This window comes from Helianthus annuus, chromosome 14 (genome assembly GCF_002127325.2).
Source record: "Helianthus annuus cultivar XRQ/B chromosome 14, HanXRQr2.0-SUNRISE, whole genome shotgun sequence".
Classification (NCBI taxonomy): Eukaryota; Viridiplantae; Streptophyta; class Magnoliopsida; order Asterales; family Asteraceae; genus Helianthus; species Helianthus annuus.
This window is the reverse complement of record NC_035446.2, coordinates 72,014,112-72,035,510: the sequence shown is the minus strand read 5'-3', so window position 1 is coordinate 72,035,510 and position 21,399 is coordinate 72,014,112. Positions and strand designations below refer to the sequence as shown.

At 38.8% G+C, this 21,399-nt stretch overlaps 1 protein-coding gene across 1 annotated transcript; it reads right to left on the bottom strand.

Moving 5' to 3' along the window:
• Window positions 1-14,886: 14,886 nt before the first annotated feature.
• Window positions 14,887-16,088, bottom strand: LOC110919424. Its single transcript, XM_022163694.1, has 2 exons — window positions 15,410-16,088; window positions 14,887-15,308 (listed from the first exon to the last, which is right to left on the bottom strand). Exons 1-2 carry the CDS (start codon window positions 16,086-16,088, stop codon window positions 14,887-14,889), a joined length of 1,101 nt encoding a protein of 366 aa, XP_022019386.1.
• Between the last annotated feature and the right edge of the window lie 5,311 nt (window positions 16,089-21,399).

Genomic DNA, 21,399 nt, shown 5'->3' with positions numbered 1-21,399 from the left:
GTTGAAGACCATTGCCAGTCTTACAGATGCGGAACAGGTCGAGTTCAAAGCAGAAAAGAAGATGGTTAGCATTCTACAACAAGCGATAAAAGAAGATATTCTAGTTCTGCTACAGCACGATGATAGTGCACAGTCGATATGGCAAGCTTTAGAACAGAAATTCAAAGGCAGTACGTCGATGATCAAGAGTAAGAAAGCACTGATAAAGAAAGAATTTTATATATTCATGGGAATTCAAGGTGAATCAACAAAGCAGCTTATCGAAATGTATTGTCATCTGGTGGTAGAGATGAGAAGGTTGAAAATCGAAAAGACGAATGAGGAGTGGATAGACAAGTTATGTGATGTGCTTCCCTATGAGGAATGGGGAACTTATTTGATGATGTTGAAAAATAGTTCAGATTTCGTGAACTATAGTTTGAGTGTGTTTATAGAGAAGATCGAGGCTCATGAGTTGGAATTGGTAAAGATCAAAAAGATGAACTCAGCAAATATGCCACAAGATGTGTCTTTGTATTATAAGAATAGTCCGGCAACATCGAATGTTCAGAGTCCGAAGATTCAAACCGGGTTTAGTGCAGACAACACTTCATCTGCTGCTCCAAATGCCTATCAGTCGAGTCAGTCGACTCCATTTGCCAACTACGAGCCGAATGTCAAAGTCTCAGAGCAGAATTCTCCTCAAAGTTCTACAGGGTCAAATCAACAGACGTTTGTGTCCGGTGTGCAGTGTAACATTGCGGTTAACATCAAGAATGGGAATGAAATCACCGAGAATGCAGCCAAGCAGCACATCGCGTTACTGGCATCAGTTCTGGAAGCTTATGAAGGTTTGGTCGCTGGTAGGATCGGTAATCCCGATATGACTAAAGAGGCTTACGATCAGATCGATCCGGAAGAACTGGAACTGATAGATATAAAGTGGTGCATGGCGAGTCTGGTACGAAGAGCTCAACGCTTTATGGAGATCACTGGTAGAAGCAGTTTGTCAGGCCCTGATCAGAAATTAGGGTTCGATAAGTCAAAGGTTACTTGTTTTAAGTGCAAAGAACGTGGTCATTTCAAGCGCGAATGTCCCAATCGTGAAGTGCAGAATCATCAGAACGCGTTTACAAATGATTATTACAGACAAGCTATATATCATCGACCAAATCAACAATCTGCTGTTCAGAGGCCTCAGATTGAGAACAAACCAGAGAAGGCGCTTATCGTAAACCAAGATGATGAGAAGGTTGCGTCTGGGTTTAGTTGGGACAAGTATATTCCAGGAAAGGATGATCAAGCAATGATGGCTGAGGTAGTTGAGATTACCGAGACAGTTGCAGAATCGAAGGATGAGGTGGTTACTGAGAATGTCGGTGAAGTAGCTTCTGAAATTGTTTTTGAGTCTGGTTCTGAGGTGGTTGAGGAAGTAGTTACTAAGATGGTAGATGAAGTTTCTGAAGTGGTGGTTGAAGAAGTTGTTGATCAAGTGATTCCGGAGGTTGTTGAAAAGGTTTCTACAGATAGTTCTGCAAAAGCTGAGGAATCTGTGACAGAAGTTCTCAATTTTCAATCACGACAGGAGGAATTTGTCTATACTATGAAATCAATTCTACCTTCTAACGTTTTTGATTCTTTTGCAGATTATTTTGAAGAGCCAAGAACTGGAACGTGTCCGAGATTTGAAGCAGAGAAAGAAGTCGAGGAGATGATCGACGTGTCGAAGGAAATGACTGAAGAAGCTCTAAAGGAGATTGCAGATAAAGCGCTGATGAGCAAGTTAAAAGAGGTAGATTCAGACATCCAGGAGTCAGTTGATAAAGTGTCAGTTCTAGGAGAGGAAATTGGAGTCCTAGAGGTCAAAGTTGTCAAATCGTCTGAGTCAGAGTCAATTCAAATCGGTAAAGTTGTCTGTGAGGATAAGAATGTAGATGAAAATGTTTCAATCCCTGAAACACCATGTCAAAGTTGTTCACAACCTTGCATGGAGTGTCTTGAAAAAGACACTAAGTATCAGGAATTGAAACAACATACTGATTTGGTGAAGTTTGATCTAGAACAGGTAAAAGAGGCATATGACACGTTATCTAGGTCAATCAAAATGATTCAAAAAGAGAGTCTTGAAAATGATAAAGCAACAAAGTTGGCTCAATCCACATTATTTGATAAACAAAGAGAAGTTAATTTTCATCTTGACACGATCGCATCTTTAAGAAAAGAACTTGAGTTAGTTAAAATTGAAAATGATCGAATTGATCAAAAATTGATGAGTTATGTAGCTTCATCTTATGTGTTAGAACAAATTGTACCTCAACAGCTACATGCTTCACCTGTCTTCAACAGTGTTCCACCCCCAATGTGGAATCATTATACGCAAAAGTATCCAGATGGGGTGGAAGCTGCGTTAAAGCTTAAGTTGAAAACCATTGAAAGTGATTTACCTGATAATATTGATATCACTTTCACTGCATCTGACACTGATAACGAATCCCAGGTTATCAAAACTGTCATTGATCAGGTGTTGGATGATGAAAGTGAAAATTCTGAGAAGGCTAACTCGGTGAAGTCTGTCAGTGATTCTGAGGAGGAGGGGAATTTCTTAGATGGTTATTTGTTGAAAACGAATGAAAGTGCGAATGATGATCCGATCATGGTGGTTTACACTATGATTGGAACTGACAAACTTTATTCGGACATTGAGTTTCCGCTTGAGAACGTCAAGTTTGAGAATGTTGAGAAAGTTTTTAAGTAGGTTGAATTGAGTGATAACGAAATCAAGAAAAATGATTTCTTTTCAAAACTGAAAAAGTCAGTTGGTTCTTCATGTCCCACTAGTCCAGAAAAGAGAAATGGGGTGGATAAAAGCCAAAACAAGAAAAATCAGTTAAAGAAAAAAGGTATTGGTTTTGAGAAGAAAATGGCTAAACAGGTGTTCAAGCCAAAGGATAGAATTGATGATGTATTTGTTGTGGGTCCTAGCACTGAGACTGAAAAAGAATATATCTTTAGTCAAAAGGCCGTGGATGATTTCAATGCAGCGCAGAAGCTGAAAGTGGAAACTGTTCCTACCACTTTTGTAGAGTATGACAAACGCGTGTGCTATCGCTGCAATGAAATCGGACACATGGCTAAACAGTGTCAGAAAGTTATTAAGAAACTGGGTGTTGAAAAAGCTGTTCAAAATCAAGTGGTTGAGAAGCCAAAGGTTGAAAAACCTAAGGTTCAAAACAAAAATGTTTCAAAACAAATTGTTCAAAAATCTCGACCAAAGTTACCGGTTGTTGAAAAGGGTAAACAAGAAATGATTTCCCCGATCCGTATTCTTAAAAGAGGTGAAACCTTGAAGTCGGAGGATAAGCCGAAGTCGATTTTCGAAATTGGTGAATCCTCTAAGTCTCACAAGACTTCAAAGTTTTATCCCAAAGCAAAAGTTTTTGAAAATAAATCGTGGATCGTGAAATCAAAACCGCCAGTTGAAATCAAGAAAATGGAAAGTGTTTTAAAAAATGAGTCAAATCTTGTTAAAGATGATGTTGTTGAGTTTGAGTCTGAGCTTGATAAGTTTTTGTCAGAATTTCCCACATTGAACAACAAAGTAAAACAAGACGTGAAAGAAAAAGAGGCTTCAAATGTTACATTTAGTTTTCCTAAAACAAATGAGAAGTGCAATGTAGTGTTCGGGTCTGTGTCAGAAGTGAAGAAATCGTGGGCATCATTGTTTGAGTAATGTGTTTGTGTGTTGGTTGCAGGGGTTGCCCAAGTCTGTTCTTTCGAGGTGGACAATGAAGCAGCTATAAATGTTACTAAAAATCCGGTTCACCATTCGAAAACAAAACACATTGAAATCCGTCACCATTTTATTCGAGATTGTCACGAAAAGAAATTAATACGGATTGAACATGTGGGCACCGATGATCAGAAAGCTGATTTTTACACAAAACCGTTTGATAAAAAGAGATTTTATTATCTTTTAAGGTTAAATGGGATGAAAAATCTGCAATCTGGGAGGGTAATCGAATGTGAAGCCGAGCTGGGCGGCGATCTGACATGAACCGTATCGTGTTGTCAATTTTCATTTGTACAGTTGTATTTTTCTTCTGCTTTTCGTTAAAAACAAAAACACAAAAATATGTTTTAGTTTTAGGGGGAGATATTCGCAGAAAAATACAAAAACATGATAAAACCATAAAAAATCCAAAAACATTAAAAAATGCAAAAAAAAAGAGTTGTGTAGTATAGGGGAAATGATAGTACATCAGCTAGACGGGCACAGTACGCTAAAGAATTGTAATGTAAAAATGCAATTAAGCAGTCTCGCTAAAGATGTGCCGGTAGGTTCTTACAGAATTAGTAGATTAGTTTGGGATATAAACTAAATTTAACTTGCGTTTTCGTGGGGAACACCTCTAGGATATATAGGTAACCCCTGAAATCCTGTTTGAAAGGTCCTGTATTCTGAGATACTAGGTCTTTATGCTCAGTGATATCTGGGGTATTATCCCGGGACTTCTGCTGTATGGAAATACTGACCTAGTCCCCGGATAATACTTTACGCAAAAAGCTTTGAAACATAAGCTTCACCCTCAGCATGCTAATGAAACAATAAAATTGATAGTCGCTGCTGTTGAAATGCAAAAGATCCTCTAAAGGGGACCCACCTTAAATTCGAACCGTCATCTCTCTGCTGAACGGAAGTTCTGACTTGAGCTCTCACGGTTTCGCATCTACCCCCAACAAATATCAGCTGTGGTATATTCACCTGTAAGACTGAATACTGGGATCCGGATACGGGAGTATATACTGAGGTGGAAACACATGTTAACATTTAAGTCTTTAAAACACTAATCACGTATCCCGAACAGATTGAAAGTTTTGCGAGAATTTAAATGGATCAATATATCGGCAATCTACGCGAACTGTTTAATGCTTAAAATGAAATAAGCTTAACGGTGCTTGTGTTCTGTCGGCAGCTGATATGATCCCCTAACACGCTCACAAAAATATTGTGTGTATATATTTCAGTTTGTACAGCTTAAAACCCAAAAAGATTTTCTTTTCTCATTTTATTTTCGACAACTGATACTGGGAATTGGAAGATCAAAGCCTGTGTGCAGATCATGTCAGTGTCTGATGAGGGTTGGGAAAGCTGTGATTGCAAACTAAGATTGGTATAGTATTTGACAGATAAAACTTGAAATGTTCAAAGTTCATAAGTTGAACTGTTTTTGAAACAAAACGTCAGGGTACTTCATAAATCTGATCATTCAGGGCCATTAATTTGGACTTGGTAGATCAAACAGTTGACCAAGGTCATTAACTTGGACTTGGTCAGCTGGGTAGAACAATGTTCAATCAGAAAATTGCTTAAAATGAAAAGTTTTGAAAATTCAAGTGTTTGACCGTTTGAAAACTCAACCTACCGTTTGAAAATGGTTAACCGTTTGAAAGCTGTTTACATCGTTTGAAAATCACTGACCGTTTGAATGTTTCAAACGGAAGGGTCTTAAGTATAAATACCTCAGACGTCCGTTTGAAACATTATTACATCACTTATTTCATTTCAAACGGCAAGGCGATTTCAAACGAAAGAGCATACAACAGTGTTTTCGTTGAATTTTCAACCGGATCTTGTGAGTTTCTTTGGATTATTCAGTCATAATCATGGTGAAGGTAAGTTTCTGAACCGATTATCTACGTATTTTGTCCTATTTACATGACAGCGATGCTCTGTTTCGAATATTTTTAGATCTAAGGTTTCTTACATAGTGAAGATTGCATATGGTCTATAGGGTAGTGTAGTTTTGGATGAAATTTCATTGTATGATAGTTTGATTGTTCAAATTTGTAGTGTTTACACACATTTACATGTCTGCAGATTGTTCATGTATAGATTTAGGATGTTACAGTTGTTCTTGATTGATGAAATTCATATCTGTGTGCTCGGTTTCTTTCATAGATCAAACCCTTAGCTGTAATTTGTCTGATTTGATCTGTAGATATAGATTAGGGTTTGGATCTAATTTCAAACGAACAGGATTTAACCGTTTGAAAAGTGCTCGTTTGAAGGGTACCGTTTGAAAGTCTTCGTTTGAGGGATTCAGGTTGAGTTCAATCGTTTGAACTCAGACAGTTGATTTTCCTCGTTTGAACTCAGACCGTTTGAGTTTCATCGTTTGAACTCAGACTGTTTGTGTATCATCGTTTGAATCTTATCCGTTTGAACTCAGGCCGTTTGAGTTTCATCGTTTGAACTCAGGCCATTTGAGTTTCATCGTTTGAACTCAGGCCGTTTGAGTTTCATCGTTTGAACTCAGGCCGTTTGAGTTTCATCGTCTGAACTCAGGCCGTTTGAGTTTTATCGTCTGAACTCAGGCCGTTTGAATGTCAACCGTTTGAATGTTGCCTGTTTGAATGTCATCCGTTTGCAGATTGATATTTTTGTATCTAATTGTGTTGAATGTTTGTGTTTTGCAGCCAACTTCGACATTATTCAATCCTATTCACAACGTGTGCTGTAATCTGGATGAGAAACAAAATCCGAAGTTATCAGAATTCAAAGACATTCTGGAATTCATGAGGAGAATACCTATTCTGAAGGCTTTGACAGAGAGACGTCTAGTATTCAGATCACATATCAAACGCTTTTAGAAGAATGCTTCGTATGATGATCAAAACAAGACAATTAACTCAGTTGTGAAGATAGACGATGAAAAGAAACCTATTGTCATTACTGAAGCAGTTATCAAAGAAGTAATTGGGTTTCCAGATGAAGAGAATTCACCAACAAAGTTGCCAGAAAAGATGGTCAAAGGGTGCTTACTAAGAATGGGATATGTAGGTGAATTGAACAGTGCCAGTTATTTGAAATCAAAGTTCACCAAGCCTTATAAGTTTCTGATCCATGCAGTATTAATTTCAATGAGTCATCAGAAACGCGGTTATGATACCATGCATGATTATTTGATGAACATGGTTGTAGCACTTGTATTGAACAAAAGATATAATTTTTCTCATATTGTTTTCCATTACATGGTTGAGGAAATAGTGTCGGACAGAAAGACTTGGTTATATCCAAGATTTGTGCAAATGATATTGGACCATGCTTATCCGAATTTGATTAGAGATGAAGTAAATGATCTATTGGTGTTATCACACATGGATAATGATTCTATTAGAGCGTTAGCCAAATATCATCCAAAACATCCGGAGCCGACTAAATCTGCTGAACTATTTGGAGCAATTAAAAATATCAATTATCAATATCCTGATCCTGATAATCATGAGCATTGGAGAAATGAGGAAGAAAGAAAAGAGAAAAGTTATGAAGAAGAGCTGAAGATCCTTAAAAGTTTTATTTCTAAGAGAAGTGAATGGTTCTTGAAAGAAGAAAAGAAGAAGTCAAAGAAATCTACTCCTACTGTGAAATCAGGCGAAAAATCTTCTTCAAAACCGAAAAAGAAACAAAAGAAAGCAACTCCAATGTCTTTGGTTGATGGGCCTGATGAAGATGTTTCTGCTACAAATGTTGAAAAGGAACAAGATGTGGCTACTGCTGAAAATATAGAAATTAATGCAGAATTGTTTACAACTGATACAGATTTTGTTGAGAATGTTGTGCAGACTGTTACGTCTGACACACAGAAAGAGAAAGAGAAAGTGATTGATGATATTGAAGGTGATGACGTGGACAAAGACACGACTAGTTCTTCCAGTTCCTCAGATGATGAAGTTGTGGATGAGGTTGAACGTGAAAGAAGGATGAGAGAAGAGGCAGAGAAAGAAAAGTTGACTAAGAAAAGAAAGAGGCAAGAACAGGAGGATGCTCCTTATGTTCCGTCACCAGAGCATGTCATAGAATCTCAATCAACTCCAACAGTTAGAAGAAAAACTGGTGGTCGTAAGAAAACAACTCCAAAGATCCGAATGTCTAAGAAACCTCAGAAGGTTGTGCAGAAAAAGCAACCTGAAGTAGAACATCAAAAACCTCCAACACCTCCACATGAACCTACACCTCCACAATCTCCCATTCACCAATCTCCACCTAGACAGCCTACACCACCACAACAATCATCTCCACCAAGATTTCCTACACCCCCAAATCAACAATTACCTATTCCACAATCAACACCACCACCACAAAAACCATATTACACTTCACAAGATATCTTCGGCACACCTCCACTCACCCAAGTACAACCTGGTTCTTCGAGTAAAGGTCTTCTGTCACCGCAAGATAATCTACTAGACGTTGACTTCGACTTTGCAAATAATTCGCAAGTGTTGAAATTGGAGAAGAAAATAGAGAATGTGATTGTAGAAAACAAGAGGTTGGCAGCTGAAAACAAAAAGGCAGTTAATAGAGAAAAACTGCTTGTAAATCGTGTTCAGGAATTAGAAAAGAAAGTTGAAGATGATCAATCTGAAATTGATATTCTGAAGGTTCGTGTATCTGAACTTGAAGAAGAAAAGAACAGACGTGATGCACAGAATGAATACTTTGAGTTGAAACATAAAGAGCTGAATGAAGCGAAAAGAGCTAAAGATCATGAGTTGTATATGTTACACAAAGTGGTTGAAAGTATGTTGGGATCATATGTAGAAGATAAGTTTGAAGAGCTACATGTTGCAGAAGTTCATGCTGAACGTCAAGCAGAGATTGAACGACAGATGAAAGATAAGGGTAAAGGGGTTGAAGGAAGTTCAGCTATGCCTGAAATGTCTCTTGTACCTTCGATGGTGATCGATAATCCTGAGCCTATATCTGCAGTTCCTGGCTTATTAGAAGAAGAAACTCCAACGCTTGAATTAATTGGTGGCGAAGATGAAGAGGATGATGAAGATGATGATGAGGATGAGTTTGTGTATTCTGCAAGCAGTCACAGTTCTAAAGGTGATGATGATGATGACGCTGCAGGAGGTTCAGGTGTTAGAGTTTCCGAAGCTTGAAATGAAAAAGTCGTTGAAGATTTGATGAACGACACTATGAATGAAGAAAGTGGTGAAGCTGAGGGAAAGGGGGAGTCGAGTAAAACGCAGATTGTTGAGCATCATGAACCTTTGTTCTTACGTTTAGATGTGTATAGGGAGATGTTGAAAGATGTAAATCCCGAGATTCCATTTGATCTTGAAGAAGATTTGGAATCATTCGATATAAATAAACAGCAAGATTATAAGTATGATTATGTTGAAGATGCTGATATCTACGATAGAGTTGAGGTTGAAGAATGTTCGGATAATGAAGAGGTTCCTGAAGATACTTCGAAATTTCCAACGTTAATGGAATTCTTCGCTGCTGAAAATCGAGAAGAATTACGACAAAAAGTAACTGAAGCAGTGAACGACAATGTATTTAAATGTTTGAGAAAAGAAGCTGAGCAGGAAGGCCAATCTAATGTTGAAAAAGAAGGTCAATCGAATGTTGAAGAAATTGATCGTTCTAAATGGTTTAAAAATTCTCATGAAAGAAAATTCAAGAGGCCGCTGAAGTACTTCCAACGAGATCGAAATGTTTCGCTTGGCGATATTATTAGTTGGGGTTTTCTTCCACAAGTTAACGCTTATGCTATTCGAAGAGAATATGGCGTCCAGTATTTTGAACGTTTATATGACATAATGTCATTACCGTGGTGGGACGTTGATGAATTAGCAAAGGTGAGAGTCTTGGATTACAAGGTGAGAAAGAATGATACCGCGATGTGGGGCTACATCAAATATGAACAATTGAAGCCATTTCGAAAGTGGAAGCCTCATCGTCCAAGGCGTGTTCAGAGAGTTGATCCGGAAACTGGAGTTGTAGAAACTATTCTGAATGTGAAGCCTCCGCGTACCATGACAATGATTCCTATGCCTGAAATGGAGCAGGATTTTTATAAAGGTTTTATTGATTGGGTTTACAGCTGTATCACAACTGAGGCGATTATAACTTACAGAGCTGGTGGTGAACTAAGAAATATTCATGTTTATGATCCTATGTGGTTGGTGAACTGCTCGGCAAAAGACATCGAATGCTTGTTCATTCACAAGATTCGTTATAAAGCAGAAGATAAAGAGCAAGCACTACAGTTTCAACGTGTAGTTTCACTGTGCTTTCAGAAAGGTATCAACTCTGAAAACAAGTGGAAATCTTCGTGGTGGTCTTTAGAAGAGAAGATGAAGAAGAAAGCGAAGCGTGAGCGTGAATGTGAGAATCAAAGGATGGAAGAAAATAGAGGAAAGTTTATGAAGCAACAAGAAAAGGAAGAGAAAGCGAGGAAGATAAAGAATGAAAAGGTCAGAGTTGCACTAAGTAGGAAGCCAAAGCTGAAGGAAGAGAAATACAGAGCTGTTCAAAGACCTAAAGACCAAGACTGAAGACTGTGGCTCTATCCAAGGGGGAGTTTGTTGATGCAGTATGTCTAAAGCCTATGTCTTAAGTCTAGGGTCTAAATATGTCAAGTTTGTATAGTTTAGGGGTCAAATATGTAAAGTTTTAGTTTGATTATTGGCTGTCCGTTTGAAACTAGTCCGTTTGAGTTTCAAACGGAAGGGTATGTAAGCTGGCCGTTTGACACGGTGTGTGTTAGTTCAAACGGTCAGGAATGCCTATATATAGGCTTGTGTGCTTTTCATTCTAACCGGTCAGATCTGAAAGTGTACTGTTACTCTGCCGAAATTTCAAGTCAAAGTGAATGAAAAGCAAGTAGTTAAAGTATCTGCAACGTATCTTCATCTATTTTCTACTCTTTCTTACTGATTCTGCTCTGATTGAGTGTTTCCGCCACTCAATTAGTGTGTATTGCTCAAATTGACTCATTCTAGAGGTCAAACTGATCCTACACATAGGGACCCCACAATATGAAGCTCTAGACCCACTCGGATCCATCTTCCACAGTCCTAATCCCAAGGACATGTCTCTTTCAACTCCTTCACCCTCACCCTCCATATTACCACAATCAATGTACCTTTGTTGCATACAGTTGGTATTACTCAGACACAAACCAGTTCCTCTCAAACACCTATCACTGAGAGTATACTCCCACAAGTGACTGGGTCTGATGTTGATATCTCTGTTATCCCAGCAACAACTAAGGAGGTTACACTGCAGGAATTACAAGTAATTCCTGTCAGTAGTTCAAGTGGAGCAGCCACTACAAATGTTGAACCCACTGGTTTGCATTTGGACAGTGGTTACATTCATAAGACTCCCTTGAAGGCAATTTCTTCAATAGCACCACTGAGAACCACCAGTGAGTTTGTTTTAACTACTGGCAACATCAAAAGGTTATCAAGTGCTGAAGAAAGAAGTCCCCAGTACCAAGAACAAGGGGCATCAATGGCTGACTTTTGGGACTCTGTTCCTAAGTCATACATTGGTAAAACCACTGCTGGTGGGGATTCAGATGATCCTGTTAATTCAGGTGATGATTCAAAATATCAGGAATTGACGCGCAGGGTCAAAAACCTTGAAACCTCTGTTGCTGAAATAAAAGATATGGTGCAGCAGCTGTTAAAAGTCCAGAAAGCCCAATCCACTGCTCCTCCTGCTCAAGCACCTACTCAACAGGCACGTGCTGCAAATGAGTTATGGAACCTATTCCAACCACTGCTGGATAGACAAAAACAGATGGCAGATCAGCAACATGCTATACATGTACAAAAGCTGACAAATATGGTGGAATCAAGATTCAAAGATACTCAGGCAGATATTAAAGCTATAAAGGCTCACATTCAAAGTGCCTCTGGAAAGGTTCCCTCCACTGTTCTTTTCATGAATGAACCCTTCCCAGATAATGCCAAAAAGGGGGAGAAGATCAAGTGGAAGAAAAAGGGAATTGATGATGGTATATATGTTGAGCCAGAAAGTAGCCAAACCAAAACTGCAGTATCAACACACACCACATCACCACACACCACCACAACTACTGCTCCACCACCATCTATGTCTACAGCACCAAAACCATCATCACCATCAAAAACAGCCACCCCATCATCACCTCCTGCCAAAAAGCAGAAGGCAACAGATGTTACAACATCTGTTGTAATGAAAGCAGTGGTTGAAACACCTGTTGTTCAAACTACTGTTAGTCAGCCACTCATCACTACTCAAACCACTGCCATCACAACCCCTGCTCAAAAGCAGAAGACATCTGCTGATACATCAGTAGTTGAAATGACAACAGCGGTTGAAACACCAGTTGTCTCAACAGCTGTTAGTCAATCATCCACCACTGCTCTCATCACTCCTACATCACAACCAAAGCTCTTCCCCAGAAAAAGAAAGCCAATCTCTGCCGATGAGGACATACACGATCCTAATGCTGCAAAATGTCCACTAGAACTAGAAGCTATCAAAAATGAGATGAGGCAATTTTATACAGAGGAAGATCCTTCAAAAAGAAGATTCCCCTCACTCATAGGCTTTATGGCACCAGAGGATATGGATGATTATCTCAAGCTCAAGGAAAGACAGGCTAAAGTAAGAGCAAAAGTTGAAAGTGGAGGTCTAAGTGACGAAGCCGTTGCTGAAAAACTGGAATTCTTCCTCTCAAAAGTGAAGCAGATAGAAGAGTTTGCACAAGAACTGAACAAAGAAAAGCTGATCAACGAAATAAATTAAGAAAAGAATATCAAGCCTATATCATGAAAGAAAAGTTCTATCCTGCTGAAGAAAAACAGTTTGAAGAATGGCCAATAGTCGCTCTAAAGCATGAGGCTAATAGGATTGACAGAATCAAGAATGATCCTAAAAAGAAGAAGAATGCTCCGAATTGGAGCAAATACAAAAAGCTCATTGCTGACCTAACTACTGAGTACAAGAAAAAGAAAAAGGAGCTGATGGATGCTAAAGTGGATTATGCTGAATCCATATCAAAATGGTCAAAACAGCAGACTGATGAAGCCTATGAAAGGCTGAAGAAAAGAAAGATAACTGTTTCAGGCGCTTCAAAGAAACGTGAACAAATGATGAAGCTTGAACAGCAGATTGAAAGCCTCAAAACACTGTTCAAATCAGCAGATAATCCTACTCTTGTGACAAACCAAGAAGAAGGAAAACAACTGTCTGAAGAAGAGGCCAAAGAAAAGGAAGCTGAGTACTTCAATGATGCCATCATGAAAATGGGACTAAAAGAAGAGAACTCAACAAAGCTTCAGAACCTTTTTAAGAAGGTATTAACCAAGCCTGCATCACCAAACACTTCGACAGGCATGACAGACCTTGAAAGGCAAGAGCTGATCGAAAAAGAGACTGCAGAAGACATAGCTACAGCTAACAAAGTCATTGAGATGGCCTTCAAAAGAATGTCTGAAAGCCTACAAGTTTTCACAAGGCCAACATCTCCAAACTCATCATCAAATAAATCTCTCCCAAGAAACCCATTAGGATTAAAAGTACTAAAGTAGATGTCTAATCAAAAGACCCACGTATTGACCTTGGTCAGATCCAATGGCGAAATGAAGTCTATATCAAGGAAAGAAGCACTAGGCCTTAGTGTTGAAGATTTGCAGGATCTCCTTGAACTTACATTGTGTAGGGATGAAGATGACCTGAGTTCCAAGAAGTTTGAAGTAGAATTTAAAGAACAAGCTAAGGAACTTCTGATAAGGTCCTGAATAATGAAGGGTTTTGGCATTATCTGTTCCAGGGGGAGATTGTTGGGATTGAACACTACCAGAGGAACATATAATGAAAGCCAAAACCGGATCACAACAGTGGACTCACAATAAGCAGCTGTTTACTATGAGCTTTCCCCTTGACAGTGGCTCCAACATCTGCTATACTCAAAAGTACTGCTTTTATCAACGTCTGCTGACCCACAACTGCTGTTCAACACAAAGACTGATGAAAGTTAAAGCCCTGCTGTTCAATCTGCTGCCTTGAGTCAAGCACTGCTGATCATGACAAGTACTCCTGGGTTCACAGCAGTAGAATGATGCAGCAGCAGTTTTATTCATCTCATGTAATGTAATGCAATATCAATAGTTAGCAAAGCAGTAGTTGTATAGATCAGTAGATAGAGTTTGTTAGGTTGTTAGATGTCACTTTCATGGTGACGTCAGCTGAGATGCTTCAGTGGTTTGGATTGTCTATAAATGTAACAGTACTATGTATTGTTACATTTGATCGTTTTGAGTGAGTTCTTCTCCTCAATTCAATCCTTTCATCTTGTACAACCAACCTTGGAGCATTAGGCTGAGGGGGAGCTTAGTACTGTAAGCATGCTTGTAATCTTTTGATTTGCTTTGTAACCTTTCGACTGATGAAGAGCAATTGTTTATCAAACTACTCTCTCCTTGGATTGTGTTTAACAAAGTTTGTATTCATTTCCGCTGCACTTTTTACTGTTTCATATTCTCTGAATGTTCAATATATACAAACAAACACAATCATGACATCCTCCGATCCTAACAAATACACCTTGACTTCCTTCTACCACGTGAAGTGGTTATTCTTGACGTGTTTGGTTTTATTTTCCAAGCTGGTTCTACCAATGTTTTTGGGTCGTCCAATGGAAAAAAATCACCTGTGTACTGCTCCTTGTACGCAGCATTATAGTATATCTTATTGATAGTGTTGTGCGGTGAGTCCCCTTTGTTTTGGCTGACTGTGATAGCACGCGAGCAAGGAAACCTCTGCATTTGCCACTTACCACATGTGCATGTTTCTTTGTAGTACTCAACGGTGTAATCGTTCCCTCCGCATTCATTTGTCTGTATCTTTGATATAACTCGGTACCTTCCGCTAACATAATTGTACTCTTGTAATCGATGGTGTCTAGAATTTTGGTAATGAATTCGATACCACTCGAACCTATACAGAGTTAACCGGGTTGTACAGTTGTGGGCAACCTGGTTGTTTATTAGAAAATGCTCCACCGTCTTGTCGAAAGTACGCTCAATGATGGCCTTTATTGGCATCATCCTAATTCACTTTAGCGCATGGTTAAAGCTCTCCGAGATGTTAGTCGTTAGTGTTCCCCAACAACGATTGTTTCTATCATGTACAAGAGTCCACCTACTTTCGCCTATCTCTTCTAAATACTCCCACGCCTCTGGCAGGATGCCCTTCATCAAATCCATCGAATGATCGTACTTCCTTTGTTGTGTGGTGCTACCAATATCCCAACAAATTTCCTTTAGTTCTTTTATCTTAAACTTCTGCATCAGGTTGCTTCGAATGTGCCGAAGACAAAAACGATGAACAACATTCCGTCGCCATACTGCAAGATTACTAACTACGTTAATAATACCCTTGTGCATGTTGGATATAACACACAATTTTTTCCCGCGGTGCCTTGCGATGTGTTCCCACAGATGTTGGAAAAACCAAGTCCAACTTTCCACCGTCTCTTCATCAACAATCGCAAAACATAGTGGAAGAATCAAATTGTTTGCATTTTTGTGACTACAATTAGTAACTTTCCCTTCTATGACCCCTTAAGGAATGTACCATCAACGGATACAACTGGCATGCAATATTGAAATGCATTTATCACCAGCCCAAACGCCCAGAACACGTATTTAAAAGTTTCAATCTCGGATGAACCATTGGGTTCGTGTAACCATTCAACAAAAGTTGTAGGGTTACGCTTTTTTAATGAATCAATGTACGTCGGTAAGTTCCTAAAGTAACTTAGCCAAGAACCGTAAATCCTCTCGACTGCATCTTGCCGAGCCCGCCACACTTTGCTATAAGAAATATCAACACCCAAACGGTCTTTTATATGTGCCTGAATGCTCTTTACAGGAAATGTGATGTTATCATGTATGTGGTGAAGGATTCGTGTTGCAATATCCTTAGATTTCATACATCTGTTGCTGTTCCCCACTACAGTCCTGTAGCAGTTGTGTGAATCAACCCATCTAGTGAGTTGCCACATGCTATCACTGGTCTTCCTACGGGCATTAGCATACCACGCACAAGGCGGGCCGCTGTGAAGATTAATGTTGCACTTTGGGTTTGTTGTGTAGCATCTAGATCTCCATTTCTTTGTTGTGCTTTCAATGACATACATCTCTTTGTTACATTCAATATTCCATGAACAAATGTCGAGCATCAACTCTTCTTTACTTGAGAAAAACATATCATTCCGAACAACGTGTAGGAGTTGTGCACTCCAGAAATCCATTTCGTTAAGCCTTCAGGGTATACAAAGTTGTTTACGTTACCTTGTGGATGTTGAGGTATGTTTCTAGACTCATATTAAGGTGGAATTTCAGGTTTGGGCACAACACCATCCGAATCAGAGGAGCTTCAGTCTGGTCAAGAGAGGTGTAATGTTGTAGCATGGTATGTTAGGTGACAACTTTTGATGCAGTAGTAAAACCCCGTAACAGCTCCATACAACTAGATTGATGGATTGATTATATTTGCTCAACGATAACATGAACGTTAGGTTGAAACCTTGGTTTATTCATCGCTAAGTAATACAACACCTCTAGGTTGTCGTCGCTAAAGATCTCTAACGATTGAGAAAACCCTAGGTGACTGTAGAGTAATTTTAAAGTTAACCTATAAAATTCCTTTTGAATTTGTATGCGAAGACATATCAAATCCACAAATTCTTCATATGAGAGCTTAGATTCAACGATCATTGTGGTATATCTTGTGGTATTATCACAGACAACGTTTCCGTTTTCATATGAAACGTTCCCCCAGTACAGTTGAACAAATATCGGTGCAAACATTGGTGTAAGAAATGTGGTTGTGATGTAGTTGAATGGATAAGAGGTTGAAGTTAAACAATTTTTTTGGTGGATTTCTTGGTTTGATTTTCTAGTGAATTTTCTAGTTGTGATAGAGAAGGGAATGGTTGTGATAGAGAGTAAAGAGAGTATTTGTGATGTAAGAGAAAGGAAGAGATGTGCATTTAGTCCATATTTTCTCCATTATTTATAGGCAACATCTAGTGGTAGGTAAAGAATTAAATAGCTTATATAACAATAATAATAGCGAACGGATGGACTGGCAACCTAGGAGAGCACCCCAAAAATTTATATCTAGTTTTTTGTAATAAAACGAGTATAGCAAAATGGGGAATCCTCGTTGGCATAAAACTCGACAACATCCTTGGACCAGTCTTTTGATTCTTCGACTTCAACTACAAAAATCTTTCTCTCCTGGGGGTTTTCAGCTGGATTTCCTGGTTGATTTTCTGGGGTTTTCTTCGAGCTCGACCCAGGCATGTCTGCCGTGGACGGCCTCCTTACACACCTCAAAATCGGGTCCGTCAATCTTGCAGACTTTGGAGCTAGTTGAGAACAGAAAGCTATGCCCATATTGTTATCCATTATAAGAGTAAAGAGTTGTGGAAGGGGGTAAAGGAGTTGTGGAATGGGGGGAGGTATTTATAGATGAATAAGGATATGTGGAAGGGGGTAGTAGTAATTAAATAGAATATAAATTTTGTCATACAACATAATTTAATACAACATGTTTTAACATTGAATTCAAGATAAATAACATAAAATGCCAAACTATGTGCCACAAGGAGGCCTCCTTCCAGCGTTAGTACGTCTTGTTCTACTAAGCGGGAATACATTGACATCATCGGTGTCCGCTTCAACAATTAGGTCAAAATCTATGTTTCTCCTTCCCGTGAATTGGGTCTCTGACTCTTGTTGTTGTGTTCTTGGTATTGGTGCATTCACTAACCTGGGGTCGGTGAATGGATCTTCGTTGTAAAATGGGAACTCGAATGTAGGAGACAAAAACTGGGGTTGACTTGCTTCGTTGACGTGTGTTGACGAACCCCCGACCATAAAATTTAGATTCAAAATATTTATAAGTTCAGAGAAAGGGTATGTGTGAACGTAATCCATTAGATCATTATCCGACATTAACCCCTCAAACGAGCGACCAATCCCTCCACCTATTTGACTATGAGACGGGGAATGAATTTGTTCAGCTCCTGTATTTGTTTGAAAAACATTTGGAAAATGACGCATTGGAGATCGATTCCATGGCACTTGTCTCTCAAACGTCGGCCAATAACCCATATGGGGGTGTTGGACATTTGCAAAATCCATATATCGCGAAGCCATATTTCTAATATGTTCTTCTCCACTACTCTGGAAAACTTGGCTCGCAAACTCCCCCTGCACATGGGTAAATAAATATTTTTAAAATCTGTTATAAATTATTTTATAGTTTAATATATGTTGATATACCAACATTTGCACCCTCCCACCATCATTGGGAAAACCTTGTCTTTCTGGCACTTCGTTCCTTGGGTTTTCGATAAATAAAAGACCATGCGAAGAATACCACCGCATATATTGCTCACTGGCAATGATGGAATCAGATGCTGGTTGGGCGACAACGCTTTGATAACGAGACAACCACGATTCAATGTATAAATTGTGTTCATCGCACAAGTTCTGATTTTTTCCCTCAACACGTCCAGGAACGTGAAGAGCCTGATAAATGTCCTTCGACATAAGAATATTATCAGGGACCGGTTGAAACATGCGAAACTACCTCAACACCCTACTTGGAGCATGTTGTTCCACAACATTCCTACAAATAAGGTATGTCTCGCTTCTCCAACAACCTTCACCACTTCGACACATTTCTGGTAATCTTGAAAGAATCGAGTCATATGGAGTCCAAATGAAGTTGGTCTTCGACAAGGAATTAAATTGAGACCGGTATGCCTTTAAAACGTGTGATGTTGTATCCAAATGGCGTAATCTAAACTCTTGCCATATGTAATATAAATGAAAACTTGTAAATTTAAAAATAACCTAACAAAAATGATAACTAATTAGACAAATAATATAACGTTTTTTAAATACATAACTTATATACAAGTTTATTGTAACAATTACCTAGCACCATACGGTTTATTCCAATTTATGACTCTGTGCAACTTGGGTTTTGTGCAAGGCAGTCTTTCCCAGGCCCATAATTGTAACAGAAACACCACACCACTAATCTCATGGGTTCTAACACTTTCTGCCCTGCATAGTTGACTATACAAATAGGCCAAAACCGCACTTCCCCAACTATACACCCCACAGATTGATAAATCTTCTAAGAAGCCTAGATATCTAATATCGACCCACTGAGACCCAGAACAAGGAAACAAATAAGAACCAATTAGAAAATAAATAATCGTCCTGGCACATTGAAGACATTCATAGTCAGTTGGATTTTCGGGAAAAGTGTTGACTTTAAAGCATTTAAAACATATGGCGTGTTAATTTTTTATTATTTAAAACACCTCTGTCCCCCAAAAAAAATCAAGTTAAACTGTAAATTTTTTCCTTAATCTGAGATTGTGTATAACTCTCATCATTGCCACAAATCTCATAGCCGTCAACTTTTAAAACCCACTAGACTTCCACATCTTGTAGTGTTATCGTTACCTCTCTGAATAGCATATGAAATGTGGTCGTTTCAGGCCGCCATCTTTCTACTAAGGCGGATATCAACGCACTATCAACCCTTCGGTTATCAACCATGATAACTCCAGCAAAACCGACCAAGTTAAATATTCCCACACTTTGGGCGGAAAGGGCTTTTCCTGAATAAAGTTACAAAGCTTCTCGCTGACTCTTCTAACTCGTAATACCCTGTCATCTGTCAATACCGTAGAATCCAAAAAAATGTAATTAGCTCTGTGCTCTCCTGTACCACTAAGAAACCACAGCTCCTTGTGTTAGGGGACCACCACTGTAACGAATCGCCATTAGGAATGGAGACTTGATAAAAAAAATTATTAAAAATGATTTTTAAGAGTAAAATATGTGGTGGGAAATTCTTGAACAATGGTCCCCTTGGTGAATGAGACTGATGAACAAAATGTGGAAAATCGCCCTTTTAATGGCAATATTAGCAGGAAATCATATATAATAGAATTCGCCATTTTGAATGGCAATATTAGCTGACGCTTTAAAAGAAATCGCCAATAACAATGGCATATTGTGCATGCTTTTCAGCTTTATGGAAGATGTTGGCAGAAATCGCCAATAACAATGGCAATATTGGTAGACTTTAAAAAAATATTGTGACACCTGTGTCATTTCAACTATCATACGAATACAAAACTAATGAAATACTATATTTCATACTTAGGATTTGTATAAATATGTGTATCGTTTGTACATATCAATTCTTGTTCGATTTCGAGCTCTAAATCGCTTTCTGGAAGGTTATACGCGAATTGATGGGTAAATATAACCAGTTTAATGCAACAAACACTCTGGAACAGTGAAATAGGCTTAACATACCTTAAATAACCTTTACATAACTTAGAAAAAAGTTTTGGATGGTTTGGTGTGTTGAAATCAAGTTTATTCGATCGCAGGGACTATTTGTGTCAAACTACAAAAGTATGTTGATTCGTGTGGTAACGAACATTTTGGAACTTGATCATAAGTTAAACATGCCATAAATATCCTTTACATAGCTTAGAAATAGGCTTTGAGGTGTTTGGTATGCTAAAATAAACTTTTTGGTCATTCAAGGACTAAAAGCGTCAAAAAGTGCATAAGTTTGCATTTTCGCGCATATCTTACTTTCCGAGTACATCCGGACATCCAAAAATTTATGTAATCATTAAAATATTTTATTTTAGTGATTGGCATGATAAAATTCCATTCATCGCTTAGTTTGGATCGTTTTTGCGTTCGTTACGACTTCCGTCGTAATTAAGCGAATAACGCGTCCGTACGACCAAACGAACCGACATCCGGCATATTTTTGAAGATGTTTCAAGTCCCTCATGTTTCGGCATCATTGTAGAGCCTTGAAAATGGTTTAACGGTCCTCAAATGTGTCGGAAATGAGCTTAGAAGCATGCAGGGACCAAAACTGCAATTATTAAAACTGTTGCTGAACTATGGATTTCAGGCGGCCCGCGTAGCCCCTGTATGACTCTTACGCGGGGCGCGTAAAAGCTGCAGATCAGCAAAAACCACCTGTTTCAATTCAGCAGCTGGGTTTCCACTCTTGCACACGGTTTTGAACAATCTTTGGGCTCTTTTAGGGGCTCCCATGGTTTCACAAAACAAGGGGCACACTTGGACGACTGAGATTGAAGCACGTTTTACGATGAACGATCTTAACGGCTCTCTGAAAATTATAAATACCCCTACCCCTCATTTGAATTCTGCACATTTGATCTGATTTGGCTCTCTAAGTTGAAGTATTCACTTCATACCTGAGAGTAATTGGATCAAAACTTCCGTTCTTGGACCCGTTGTAAGTATTCTTTCGTTCTTTTACGTTTTTAGCGTAATATTCAAACTTTGTTTGACTTTCTGCATTGACCAGTTTATGGTCAACACGAGGTTCGTTTGAACTTCATAATGTGAGCGTAATCACGATGGTTATAGTCCCTTGTGACTATACCTACTGATTACCACGTTATCTAGGCTTAGTGACGAGTCGTAGTTTCGGCCAAAATACGTATTCTTGCGTATTTTCTAACCAAA